The sequence below is a fragment of the Lepus europaeus genome, chromosome 20 (genome assembly GCF_033115175.1).
Source record: "Lepus europaeus isolate LE1 chromosome 20, mLepTim1.pri, whole genome shotgun sequence".
Lineage (NCBI taxonomy): Eukaryota > Metazoa > Chordata > Mammalia > Lagomorpha > Leporidae > Lepus > Lepus europaeus.
Window position 1 is genome coordinate 7,609,424 of NC_084846.1, and position 13,750 is coordinate 7,623,173.

At 63.2% G+C, this 13,750-nt stretch overlaps 2 protein-coding genes across 5 annotated transcripts in view; one reads left to right on the top strand and one right to left on the bottom strand.

Annotated features, from left to right (window-relative positions):
• The window catches only part of EPS15L1 (epidermal growth factor receptor pathway substrate 15 like 1), a 70,749-nt gene extending 70,259 nt beyond the window's left edge, over positions 1 to 490 (top strand). For 2 of the 4 annotated variants that reach the window (XM_062179119.1, XM_062179120.1), the window contains one exon: positions 109 to 490. In XM_062179119.1, coding sequence (XP_062035103.1) covers positions 109 to 255 — 147 coding nt within the window. In that variant the 3' untranslated portion in view covers positions 256 to 490. The remainder of the gene's footprint in view (positions 1 to 108) is intronic. The other 2 variants (XM_062179121.1, XM_062179122.1) reach the window with 2 other exon arrangements.
• A 10,455-nt stretch (positions 491 to 10,945) lies between these two features.
• KLF2 (KLF transcription factor 2) lies at positions 10,946 to 13,195 on the bottom strand. The gene is given in 5 exon segments (XM_062178642.1): positions 10,946 to 11,630; positions 11,991 to 12,051; positions 12,053 to 12,472; positions 12,474 to 12,848; positions 13,088 to 13,195. Coding segments are annotated over 5 exon segments (1,107 nt in total). The 5' UTR covers positions 13,163 to 13,195; the 3' UTR covers positions 10,946 to 11,454.
• Between the last annotated feature and the right edge of the window lie 555 nt (positions 13,196 to 13,750).

The window sequence follows — 13,750 nt, forward strand, 5'->3', positions numbered from 1 at the left end:
AGGCCCCCTTTGCCGGCCCTGCCCCCCCCCAGCGCCCCTGACGGCCTCCTGCGAGCCCAGGCGGCAGCCGCAGGGCCCCGTAACCCACGCTCCGTGTTTCCCTTGCAGTTTGGCAATGAGGAGCAGCAGCTGGCCTGGGCCAAGCGGGAGAGCGAGAAGGCCGAGCAGGAGCGGCTGGCGCGGCTGCGGCGACAGGAGCAAGAGGACCTGGCGCTGGCCATAGCGCTGAGCAAAGCCGACATGCCGGCCGCCTAGGACGCTTCCGGGGACAGCCCGAGACCCCTGCGCTGCCTCTGCGGGCCGCCTGGCCGTCGGGCCTCCTCCCGGAAAGTGCGCATGGCCGATGGACGGAGCCTCCCCGCCCCCTCCCCACTCCCTAGCTGCAGACCAGGCCCCCTCACCCCACCCCCGCATCAGTGAGACCCCCCCTCCCGGCGATGTATGCATTCGTTGTATAAAAATGAAGTTTGAATGATTAATATAAAATATTTTAATACAAAACGCAAGAAACACCTTCCTTGATGTATTCAGGCGTGTGTGTGCGCGCGTGCGTGCGTGGGTGAAAACGCGCGGGGGCGGGGGGGCTTCCCATTGTAACCAGAATTCTTGACTCCCAAGCCGCAAATTTTCCAGGTTGCACACTCCCCGCCCCGTCCACGTGTTGCCGACACGGGAATCTCCCTCATCTGAACCCCCGGGCGCGCAACTGGGCGACGTCACAATGGAAAATTCCACATCCGACCTCAAAGCGACAGAAAACACAGGTGCGTGGCAAACACGGAATAAGCTGACCTTGGGGCTCCGGGGGCGCCTGGACGGCTCCCAGCCCTGAGCTCTGTCCGCGGGGAAGAGGATTCTACCGGTTTGCAGAAAAAGCAAAGCTTGAAATTCACGCATTGTCCATTCCTGGAGCTCCCTGAAGGCCCCCTGCTAGGCATGAATTCCAGAATTGTTTTGCACGAAAATGAGCTTATCTTTTATAAAAAAAGATATTTATTTATTCGAAAGGCAGAGTGGCAGAGGCAGAGAGAGAGAGAGGTCTTGCATCCGCTGGGTCACTCCCCAATTGGCCGCAGTGGCCAGAGCAAGGCCATTCCGAAGCCAGGAGCCGGGAGCTCCATCCGGGTCTCCCATGCGGGTGCAGGGGCCCAAGCACTTGGGCCATCTTCTACTGCCTTCCGGGGCCACAGCAGAGAGCTGGATCAGAAGTGGAGCAGCCGGGACCAGAACCAGTGCCCATATGGGATGCAGTGCCAGCCCCATAATCTGATCTTTTAACTCAGTTTTCCCTCATATAAGCCACATGATCATCAAACCCGAAAGCCAAGATACTTTGGGTCCCAAGCATTTCAGGGAAGGGGCGGCCAGGCTGTGGCGCTGGGCAGTGAGCTCACTGCTGGCACAGCAGGCTGCACTTGGCAGGGTTCGAGTCCCAGCTGCTCCACTTCCCATCCAGCTCCCTGCTAATGCACCTGGGAAAGCAGCAGAGGATGGACCAAGTGCTGGGGCCCCTGCACCTGTGTGGGAGACCCGGATGGAGCTCCTGGCTTTGGATCAGCACAGCTCTGACATTGTAGCCATTTGGGGAGTGAACCAGTGGCTAGATCGATCTCTCTCTCTCTCTCATTGTAACTCTTCCTTCTAAATAAATAAAATAAATCCTGAAAACACCCACCAGAGTGTCTTTCCGTCGGTGAGCACCGCGGGGCAGGGGGGCCTGTGTGTCCACAGCTGCCCCGTCAGCGCTCTGGGCCGGAGGTGCTGCCCCACGTGCAGACTTCGTTGTCTCGCTCTGATTCCCTGCGCCGTGCGCGTCCCAGCTGTTTCTCAGCATGGACGTTGTCACCAGGGCGCTCTGAGTCATCCCGAGAAGCCGTCGCGTCTGCGGGAGGTTTGAGCGCGGGAGGGTCCTGACAGGGGGTGGGGGGGATGGGGGCCAGTGATTTTGGCGCCTGTCCTGGAACCAGCCCCCACCCCACCCCCACCCCGCGGACCCCCACAACCGACTGTACCCGTGGCTCAGAGGCCTGGTTCCTCTCTCTCCCGGAACCAGCGCTGCAAAGGCGACACCTGCCCACATGCGCCCGCGCCCCGGAGCGCCTTGGTCTCCCTGAGTCAGCCCTTTGAGATAGGCGACAGCTCGCAGATTTGCTGAGTCATCGTGAGTGACGTCACGGCCGGGCAAAGTCCCGCCCTGCAGGGAGCTCCAGGTGCAACCAGGCTAAGCATCCCAAGGGCGCAGAGGGACCCTCGTGGTGGCCAAGGGTGGCCGGTCACCTGTGCCGTCCTGGGCGTGAGCGAAGTCACATCTTCAAAGCCACATTCCCGAGAGGGGACGTCCTAATCCCGGGACGCTGGCGCTGGGCTATTTTTAACCTGGTACAGGAAGCTTCTGGAAAACAAACTCACTGGTGAAAGAATGGCGCGCACACTGCTGCCCCTTATCAGATCTGACTCTTGGGGAACACACTCTGCTTTGGTCTGGTTTGGTCTTGTCTTTGGTTCTGAATTTTCCCCCCGTAAAAGTTCCTAGGAGCCGTACAAAGTGTATCAGGAGCCATTGCTGGAAAAATACACAAGGAAGCGGACGTGCGATGCTTATCACGGGTTTATCCCACAGAGCTGACGTGAGGTGGGTTTGTCTGCGCCGGCCACTGTTTACAGTCCTGGAGTCTTTACTTATTTATTTATTTATTTAAAAATTAAGCCACTGTGTAGCTTTTTTTCTTTTGACAGGCAGAGTGGATAGTGAGAGAGAGAGACAGAAAGGTCTTCCTTTTGCCGTTGGTTCACCCTCCAATGGCCGCTGCGGCCTGTGTGCTGCAACCAGCGCACCGTGCTGTTCCGATGGCAGGAGCCAGGTGCTTCTCCTGGTCTCCCATGGGGTGCAGGGCCCAAGCACTTGGGCCATCCTCCACTGCACTCCCTGGCCAGAGCAGAGAGCTGGCCTGGAAGAGGGGAAACCGGGACAGAATCTGGTGTGCCGGCGCCGCAAGGCGGAGGATTAGCCTAGTGAGCCGCGGCGCCGGCCCTGTGTAACTTTTTCAAGATCCAGTTATTTGAAATGTAGAGTTAGAGGGGGAGAGAGGTTGATCTTTCATCCAAGGTTCACTCCCCCCAAATGGCTGCCATGGCCAGGGCTGGGTCAGGCCAAAGCCAGGAGCCTGGAGCTCTGTCCGGGTCTCCCACACGGGTGCAGAGGCCCAAGGGCTCGGGCCATCTTCTACTGCTTTCCCAGGCCACAGCAGAGAGCTGGATTGGAAGTGGAGCAGCCGGGACTCGAACCAGCACCCATGTGAGATGCCAGCACCACAGATGGCGACTTTACCCACTACACCACAGCGCTGGCCCCTATTTTATTTACTTATTTATTTGAAAGGCAGAGTAACCGAAAGCAAGAGCGAGAGCTCTCCTGTTTGCTGGGTCACTCCCCAAATGCCTGTGATACCCAGGGCTGAGCCAGGGGCTCCTTCTGGGTCTCCCATAGGGGTGGCAGGGACCCGAGGACATGAGCCATCCCTGCAGCCTCCCCGGGTGCACGTGAGCAGGGAATTGGAGTCCATCTGCGTCTCCCCTGGGGGCCACAGCCAGTGTCTCAGGATGCGCTGGGTTAAGCCGCCACCTGCAGCGCCAGCATCCCATGTGGGCACAGGTTCTAGTCCTGGCTGCTCCACTTCCAATCCAGCTCTGCTATGGCCTGGGAAAGCAGTGAAAGATGGCTTGGGCCCCTGCACCTGTGTGGAAGACCCGGATGGAGCTCCAGGCTCCCGGCTTCTACCTGGCCAGCAGATGGAAGCTCTCTGTCACTCTCTCAAAGTAATTAATTTAAAAATCAGAATAAAGTGGACTGAGCGCTCTCAGTTTGAATTATCAGAGGAAATCCTCTCGGGCAGCCCCTGCCTCCCTGAGCACCGGGGAGGAGTCCGGGGTCCGGCCACTGCCGGGCCCCCAGCTCGTGTCCCCTCCCCGCGTGCCCAGGTGCCCAGATCGCCAGGGCACAGAGGGTCCCCAGTGCCCGGCACCGCGGCGGTCAGAGCCAGTGGGAACCGCCGCGCTGAGTGGAACGGCCCCCAGCTCCAGAGATGAGAAGCCCTTCCCTCAGCAAACCTCAGAGTGACTCAAAACGAAGCCAGCAGCGCCCGGCAAGGTGGCCCAGGCTGCCCCGGGCCGCAACGAGGCGAGGACAGCTCAGGATGTGTTTTGAGGTTTGGGGTTCAACGGAAACACCGGGAATGGGGAGAATTGGGTCCTGCAGGTCCGGGATGTGACAGGTGAGCAGGGTGGGGGGGGCCGTTGTGGAATCTCCCAGAAGCCCCTGCGGCTGCAGAGCAAACTGTGGCCATGCAGCGAGTCTGTCCTGGCTTGGGACAGTCCCCAAAAGGCCAACCTGGGGTCAAGGTTAAAGGCAACGGCAGAGGGGGTGACTGGGGGGGTCACACACACGAGGAGGAGCCTCCAGGCGCTCGGTCTGCAGGTGGGGAGAACCATTTCCTGGATGGGGGCGACAGCTGGGAGCCGTGCACACGTGTGTATGTGTGTGTGTGTGTGTGTGTGTGGCCCAGGCTGGGAGGGAGGGGGGAAGGGCAGGTGTTGGGCGCCTCGCTGTGGGCACCTAGGGGCTGTGCTCACCGTGCAGGGCACTGGCTCAGAGATGCCCAGGGCTGCTGGACTCCGAATCCTGTCTACACCGCACACTCCACTCAGCATTACCTTGGGATCTGGAAATTGTCCCACTCCATGAATTTTTAAATTAAAGCTTTAAAAAGTATTTGTTTGGGAGATAGCTAGTTAGATAGAGACCTCCCCCCACACCCCTACCATCTGCTGGTTCCCTCCCCCTGCAGCAAATGGGGCTGGGCCAGGCCAAAGCCAGGAGCCGGGAGCTCCATCTGGGTCTCCCACGTGGGTGGCAGGGGCCCAGGCCCTCGGGCCAACACTGCTGCCTCCCAGGGTGCACATGCGCAGGGAGCTGGGCCCCAGCCCCTGGGCCACATCCCACCCTTGACACCTTGGGTTCTGAGTATGGCAGAGGAGAGCTACCGTGCCACTTCCGGTGCTGGGTGTCCTCAGCCAGGTCCCCCCGGGGCCACTAAGGAGGGGACACGGGCAGCAGCTCTGAGGCCCCCATGCTGGTGGGAGTCAGGGCAGGCTTCCCAGAGGAGGCTCAGGGGTTGTCCTGGGATTTGCCCATGGACACCCAGGAAGGGTTCCTGGTGTGGGGAACAGCCTGGGGGAAGGTGTGGGACTGGGGGGCGTTTGGAACAGTCGTTGAGGGGCTGCCTGGGGTGGAGGAGGGGCACAGCAGGATAAGCTGCCACCTGTGATGCCAGCATCCCATATGGGCACCAGTTTGAGTCCTGGCTGCTCCACTTCTGACCCAGCTCCCTGCTAGTGCACCTGGGAAAGCAGCAGTAGATGGCCCACATGCTTGGGCCCCTGCACCCGTGTGGGAGACCCGGACCCAGGCCGTTGTGGCTGTCTGGGGAGTGAAGCGGTGGATGGAAGACTCTCCCCCACCCCCCACCCCCGTCACTCCTGCATCCATGTTGGAGGGCGTGGGTGCGAGTCCCAGCTCCACTTCCCAGACCAGCTCCCTCCTCTGTCTCTTAAAAAAAAAAAAAAAAAAAAAAAGTTGGGGGAGGGGTGTAGTGTTTGTCAACAGAATGTTCTGTTCACGTTGTTCTGTTAAAACCGAGCCAGTCCCTGGCAAGCCGAGCCCCTTGGCAGGCGCCCAGCCCAGGCTCTCGTGGGGATTTGCATGGCTTGGGGTGCAGGAGGCGCTGGCTGGAGTCTGCGTGTGAGGGGGTTCCCAGTGCAGGCGCAGATGCTGTAGCATGGCGCCCACCAACGCCGACGTGCAGCGCGGCCCCGCTCTGAGCGGCTCCAGGCTGGGCGGGCCCGGCGTCAAGCAGCACCTTGCCCGCAGACCCGTCCAGGCCCTCGCCGGGCTCAGGCTGCTGCAACACCCCCATTTCCGGGCGCCCCCCGAGAATCTAGGCCGCTAGCCGTGGGAGCTGCAGCCCGAGCTGTCACCTCCATGGCGCCGAAGAGGCCCCGGGCAGAGGCGGAAGCCACTCGGGGTGAATCCAGGCATCCGAACCCTGGTGGGGCTTTGCGGGTGTGAGGCCTGGGGCGGCGGCTGTGAGCTGCAGAAGCAGAGACGGCAGCAGTGGGTTAGGCCACCGCCTGCCACGCCGCATCCTGTATCAGGAGTCCCTGGTTCGAGTCCCGGCTGCTCCACTTCCCATCCAGCTTCCTGCTAATGTGCCTGGGGGGCAGCAGGTGCGGCCCAAGTCCCTGGGCCCCCGCACCCACGTGGGAGACCCAGATGCGGCTCCTGGCTGCAGCCTGGCCCGGCCCTGGCCGTCGTGAGCCTCTGAGGAGTGAACCCGCAGATGGAAGACTTCTCTCTAACAAATAAAAGAAGAAGAAATTGAAAAATGAAAAGGAAAGGGAGCTGACGTCTGCCAAAGCTCTCATGAACCCCGAGGACCTTGTACTGAGTTGAAATACCGGAGCCCCACTTCCATGGGGTCCCTGGAGTCCTCGGGTCCATGGAGAATGGGTGGCGGGGGCGGGGGGGCGGTGCCAGGGGCTGGTTTCAGGGGTTCCATCTGGGGAGGCGAGAGGAGTGAGGGTTGCACAGGCACGTGTGCGCGCCCCAGGCCTCGGGAAGGGCTGGGTTCTGTGTATCAAACCACAATAAAGGAAAGGAAACGGGTGGTGGGAGGGGCTGGGGGCAGAGCCCGGGGCCCGCCCTCCCCGGGGCCCAGCGAGGGCAGCGCCCCTGACTGCCAGCAACCCGAGCTCGGCTTCTGGCCCCGGTCTCTCCTGGTCAGCGCCAGCCAGGGGCTGCTGCCCCTGCCCCCACCATGCCGCTGGGCACGAAACTGCTGAGAAGCAGGAGCAGCAGTGGGGGCTCAGGGACCCCTCCTCACAGGAGGAGCCACGGCTGTGCCCTGAATCCTTCCGTGGCTCCCCAGTTCCTTTAGGCCACCACTGCTGCCCGCATGGACAGAGGGGACCCCAAAAGGCAGGGGCCGGCAGATGCACCACTTTCCGTGGGGGAACTCAGTCAATATGTGGGCAGATGGCACGATGTGGGCCGTGCAAAGGCCCAGGGGTGAGCAGTCGGGAAACTTCACCAAACAGGAGCCCCAGGGTTGGGGGCTCTGGGGGCTGTGGGGGGGGGTGGCCCCGAATTCCAGGATCAACTCCAGTGCCTGTGTGCCCTCCACAGTGGAGGCCTGTTTGTTTCCTAAGGGGCTGCTCCCCTCCCAGGTCTCCTCTGTGACTCTCCCATTCTGGACTTTTCCAGAAAAATGGGCTTCCTGGGGGGTGCAGACAAAAGCGGACAGGGTTTCCAGGAACCCCCAGATCACAGGTGTGGAGGAGGCAAATGGGCCCAGCTTGTGGGAGTCCGTGTTTCTAGGCACGGGGAGGCACTGGGGCTGGGCAGACCTGGGTTCGAGTCCCGACTCCGCCGCCGGCTGACTCTTCCCTCTGCCGCCGGGCTCCTTCTGTGGGGGGCAGGGGGAGGGAGTCGGAAGAGGGCATCTCGCTGAGGATGCCCCAACATCCAAGTTCAAGTCTGCGGGGGGAGGGCGCCGTGCACACAGGCTTAGTCACACGCGAGAGTTTCGGCGCTGACTCCAGGCAGAGGTTGGAAGCTGAGTCACTTCCGAGTCACTTCAGCTGGCATCGAGGTGTCAGGGTGACAGCTGAGTGAGTGGAGGAAGGAAGGAGTGAGACCGAGAAGGATTGAGCGAGAGGAGAGGGGGAGAGAGACAGAGACACACACACACACGCCAGCGCACGGCCCCGGCGTCAGCCACACCCGGAGCTGGGCCTCACCCCGTTCTTCTGTCCCCCCTGCAGCACCCCCATTCCGCTGCCCGGGAACTGAGGCTCGGGCAAATCCACCGGGCAGCTCTGGCACAGGGTCCCCCTGGGCACGAACGGTTTTGTCTTAGCAGGGACCTGGGGGGTGACTTCTGGGAGGACAGTGCCTCTGGCCCCGAGGCGGGGAGTGGGGGAGGCCAGGGACGGGACCCCCCCCTTCCCTGGGGGTGAGCAGAGCTGGTGTGGGGGTGGGGGGAATCGCCCTGGCCGGGCACCTGCTGTCCCACCTGGGCACAGGTGACCGTCACTCGGGGTATCACGGGGCCCTGTGGACAACTCTGCCCTCTGACAAGGCACCCCCCCGCCCCCGCTTCACACCACTTGCCAGGGTGCACCTGCCGGGGTGCACAGGAAGCGCCTGGCAGAATGCACCTCCGTGCCCCCCCCCAGCCCTCTCCCCAAGCCTCGGGACCCCGCGCCCCCATGGGGACCCAGGGTGGGCAGCACACACACTGCGAGAGGCGATTTGCTTCCTGGAAAATACAATGAAAAGGGTGAGCTTGGGCGCCAGAGCGTTGATTTTGTTTTGTTTTTCTGTTTGCTGTTTCCCCAAGGAGCCTGAGGAAGATCCTCTATGGAGTCGGTGCTTGCAATTCTGTTGTCTTTGGGTGGCATCTGTGCACACGCGTTGTGGGGTGTGTGCACGCGTGTGTGCGGGCCTGGTACACTCAGTATCCCCAGTGCATCGACTCCACGGTCTCCCAAGATTGTAGAGATCTGTAGGTGCCCTGGGTGAGGTGCCCGGAACCTGCCCCCCACGCCCTCCTGGAGGTGGGAGCTCCTGAGGCCGCACCTCGTCCGTCAGATGCGGTTGGTCCGCGGCGCCCAGGTGGCCGAGCCCGCCGATGCCGAGAGCCGGCTGCCAGCGCCGTGTTTGTTTACACAGCGACTCCTGGCACGGCCAAATGGAATATCACACAGCTGTGAAAAAGACAACACCACCATTGCAGGGAGTGGGGTAGGGGAGGGGACTATCTCATGGAAAAACACGGAAAAAAACAATGGTGATCTTTTAAGATCAAAAGCAGCTTATTTTCCGTTTTTGTTTCTTTTAACTCAGCACCACTCTGCCACTCGGGGGTGGCATTGGTCTCTGGTGGCGGGGCTGGAGCAGCCCTGGTGGCCGTGGCCACCCCCTGCTGCCGATCCCAACACTGTTTGATAAATGGTGGCCTTATGCTTTCAGAAAAAAACAAAACAAAACAAAACCATGACCCCAGTGGCAGGTATTTCTAGATGACTCAGCTTGAGCCAGCGCTGCCCGAGCCCACGTCAGAGACCAGGAGCGGGGGCTTCAAAAGGCATCCTGGGAAAATGGAGCGAAAACATCAACTTGTTTGGCTGCGGGAACATAAAAAAAAAAAAAAAAAAACATACGTGGGTTTTTGTCTTGTTTTACGCTGGGCATGTGCTGAACTTTTCGAAGGCTCCTAATATGCATGGATTTTTTTTTCCTTTGCACCAAATAAAATGATCTTCGAATGCCGGATGCCAGGAAGGCCAGATGCCTGACACTTTGTGTGTGTTTGATGACTGACACTTTGATGAGTGACACTTTGTGTTTGATGAGTGATACTTTGTGTTTGATGAGTGATACTTTGTATATGTTTGACGAGTGACACTTTGTGTTGATGAGTGATACTTTGTATATGTTTGACGGGTGACACTGTGTTTGATGAGCCACACTTTGCATCCCACCCACTGGAGACGGCCCTCAGAAACAGACACTTCACAGGTTGAATCCCCCCCGCCCCCCCCCCCCCCGCACTCCCAACCTGCAAACTTGAACTTGCCAGGGAAGCATAGAAATAGTTAAAACCTCCGTGAGTCTTCTTTTTTTTTTCTTTTTCTCCTCCCCGGTGCTCTCAGCAAGCCTCAGCCACTTCCCCAGGTCGAGCCCCCCCACCCCACCCCCGCTCTGTGCTACAAACAGCGAGGGCAGAAAGCACGCTTCAAAAACACAGCCTTGGTGCTGGCGGAAGCGCCGGGGCGCACACCGTCATCCCCCGTTTCTGCTTTTCTCGTGGATTGCTAAAGCGCTCTCAGCTGTTTCCAGGGCTGCCGGGCTGCGGTCGTGGGAGTGGGAGTGGGGCGAGGAAGGCTGGGCGGTGGTGGGAGGGGAAGGAGGAATCCCCTGGCTCTGTTGCAACAGCAGGGGTGAGAGTCAAAAAAAAAAAAAAAAAAAAAAAAAAAAAACCACTCACACGGGCGGGCGTGCAGCCTCCGGGCTGTTTTCACTTTCTGGGAAACAGGTTGTGCAATGGTGGTGGCCATGGTGACCCAGCGCCTCTGAGAAGGGGAAGGCACCGATCCTGCCTGGGAGAGATGCACCTGCCGGCCCCACCGAGGGGGCTGGGGGGCTCCCCTGGGATTGGCCACTGAGGCAGGGGTTGCACTGTCTGCCTGAGCCTCTGCACCCCCCAGTGCCCCTCCTAGGGCTCAGAGGAGCCCCAGGGAGCAGCCAGGCCCCCCGTGGAGTTCCAGCTCTGAGCCCCGTCTTCCGATCTGGAACGGGGGCTCCAGTTTTTTTCCCCTCCCCTTAAGAACAAGGTGGCCCCAGACGTGGACTCCAGGGCAGTCGGGCAGGTCAGAAAACAGCACTTTACACCCCACGCCCCCAACACACACACACACACACACAGCCAGAAGTTTGGCTAAAACCTCAGAAGCTTCCAGAAAGAGGTGAGGCTTTTTTGGGCTCCGAGGGCCACGTCCGTTGGGACCACTTTCCCCAGTGCTGGGGTGGGGAAGGAGGCAATTTATGGCTCCAGGGACAACCTTAAATTAACCCTCCGGCCAGTCCCAAAATGCAGTGTTTAAATTTATAGGAAAAAACCCGCAGGTTCCTGGCAGCTGGGTGCTGCTGGCTCCGGGCCCGACTCCCCCCCCCCCCCAGAGCTGCCTCTGCCAGGAAGCCCTCCATCAAACCTCTCCTCTCCCCCACGCCCCCCAACCCTTGCCACAAGTGCCCCCCCCAGCCCCTAGCTGCCAAGCAGCCAGACCAATGCTGATTCTTTTTTTTCCAAAAGATGCAAAACGTTTTTAATTAAAAAAACACAAAACACAGCAAAAGTCATAAAAAAAGATTCGGGCGCCCAAACGGCCACCTGTCTCGGCTATTTACAATGTCACAGTCACTATGTACAATATTATATATATATATATATATATCTATGTATAGAAAATGGACAGTACAAACGGGGGCCGCCTGTCGTGGGGGGGCCTCCTAGTGTCGAGCCAGGCGGGGAGGGGGAGGCGGCCGCCACTTCACGTATTGCACCATTTTGAAACCAAAACTCGTCCGGGAAGGAGGGTCGCGTCTTCGCCCAGCGGGCCTTCAAGTCCTCGGTGAGGGCCAGAGCGGTGGCGGCGTCGTGGTCGTGGCCGTGGCCGTGGCGGTCCAGCGTGGGGGCGGGGAGGGCAGCCCCTTTCCGTGCCACGCGGTGTCCGGCTCGGGTCCTCGGGGTCCCAATAAATACCAAGTCCCAGGGGAGGGTGGGGGCCGTGCCCGGCGCGCGGGTCCCGCCCTGGCCGAGCGCGCGCAGCCCGGGGCTACAGGTGCCTCTTCATGTGCAGCGCCAGGTGGTCGGAGCGCGAGAAGGCGCGGTCGCACAGGTGGCACTGGAAGGGCCGGTGGCCCGTGTGCTTGCGGTAGTGGCGGGTCAGCTCGTCCGAGCGCGCGAACTTCCAGCCACAGCCGTCCCACGTGCAGTGGTAGGGCTTCTCGCCTGCGGGGACAACGGGGCGGCCTCAGTTTCCCTCCTAGGCACCCGCAACCTCGCCTCCAGGGGTCCCCAGGGCGCGCTGGAGCCCCGCCCCCGAGATTACAATCAACGCCCCCTCTGAAACGTCCCGTCCCGTCTCCCTAAGTGGCCCAAAGCCCCGAGCCACGCCCCCAGGGGCCCTCAGCGCCCCAGATTCCCAAGCGGTGCGCCCGATTCTGAGACGGCCCCCGCCCCCAAGCCCAGCTTCGCGCATCGCCCGCTTCCCAGCGCGGTCAGCGGCCAGGCTCCGCGCCCCCTCCCCAGCCGCCCGAGCCACGCCCCCCAGAGGGTTCCTAACCGCCCCGCAGCTCCAGCGCCGCCCACCTGTGTGCGTGCGCAGGTGCGCCTTGAGGTGCGAGCTCTTGGTGTAGGTCTTGCCGCAGCCCCGCGTAGCTGCAGGTGTGCGTGGCGGTGCGCTTGCGGGGCCAGGAGCGGCGGCCGCGCTTGGGCTTGGCCTCCAGGAGCTCCAGCGGGGACGCGGGTGGAGTAAGGAGCCCGCGGGCGGCGGGCGGCGCCAGCCCCAGGGCGGCTGCGGCGGCGGCCGGGTCGTCGAAGAGACCGAAGGCGGCGGGCGCGGGCGGCGCGTAGTGCAGACCCGGGCCGGGGGCGCCGAAGCCGGGGCCCCCAAAAGGTGGCGGGAACGGGGCGCGCGGGCCGGGCGCGGGCAGGCGCGCGGGGCCGTCGGGGCTGAGCGGCGGCGTGTCCGGCGGCGGCGGCAGCGGCGGCGGCGGGGGGCGGCCCCCGGGCCCCCGCATGCACGCCGCCGCCGGGCCCGGGGCACCCTCGCGCTTGAGACCCCGCGGCCCCGCGGGCCAGGCCGGGCGCGCAGCCGTAGCCGCCGCCGCCGCCGCCGCCGCCGTCTACTTCGGGCGGCTCGGCCTTGACCAACCGGCCGGGCGGCGCGAGCAGAAAGCGGCCGTGCAGCGCGGGGCCCGTGGGCGCGTCCAGCTCGGGCCGCAGCAGCTCGGACACCAGGCCGCCCGCGGGGGCGCCGTAGGGCGGCGGCGGCGGCGGCGGCGCGCCAGGCTCCGGGTAGTAGAACGCAGGCGGCGGGGGCGGCGGCGGCGGCTCCGGGGCAGCCTCAGCTCCCAGGCCGTCCAGGCCCATGGACAGGATGAAGTCCAGCACGCTGTTCAGGTCGTCGTCGGCGCCGCCAGCCTCGGGCTCTGCGCGCGGCCAGCGCTGCGGGGCGACAGAGCGAGGGCACGCGGGCGTGTGAGACGCACGCGCGCGCGCGCGCGCTTGCCGGCTCGGCGGGGCCTCGGGCAGGGGTTGGGTGGGTGTTTGGGGGGAGGCGGTCGCCGCCGGCCGCCCGCGATCCCCGCGTCCTGCGGTCACCCGCGGAGCCCGCAGCCTCCGCCCGCGCGCTCGGCCTCCCCCGCCGCCCACGGTCTACTTGCCCGGAGCCCCGCCGCCCTCACCTCCTGCAGGCCGCGCTCACGGCACGGGCTGGCGAAAGTGGAGAAAGACGGCAGGATGGGCTCGCTCAGCGCCATGGCTGGGGGACCACCGGGGAGGACGCGGGCGGGCGGGCGGGGACGGCTCTGCGGGCCGCGGCCGGGGCCCGCCCAAGCCTTATAGGCGCGGCGCGCGTGGGGGCCGGGCCAAGGCGGCGGCGGCGGAAACGCGTCCCGGATGGGGACGAGCTCCGGGCGCAGCCTAAATTTAGCCGCGGTATATAAGCGAGCGGGCGGCGGCGGCCCTGGCCACTGCGGCCGCCCCGGGGCCCTGCACAGCCGGGCCCCGGCCGCTCGCGCGCGCGCTCGCGCAGCCAGGCCGCGCCCCCGCCACCCCCCCCACCCCGGGCCCGCCCCCGCCCCGTCTCCACGGCGACCGCGTCAACACGCGCCCCACAACAGAGCGTGACGCGCGCAGGGATCCCCGGGGCGCCCCGGCTTGCGCCAGCCTGCAGCGCGGTGGGCCCCCGTGGCGGGGCCTCCCCGGATGCGTGGATCGAAGGGAACCCCAGCTGCCACGGGGTCCCCAGAGCCCTCAAAGGGATGGGGAGACTGGGAGGGGGGCGTGTCCCGGGACCCAGAAACAGCCGGGTGGGATCAGATCAGGAAGTGCTAAGTGTGCGAGTC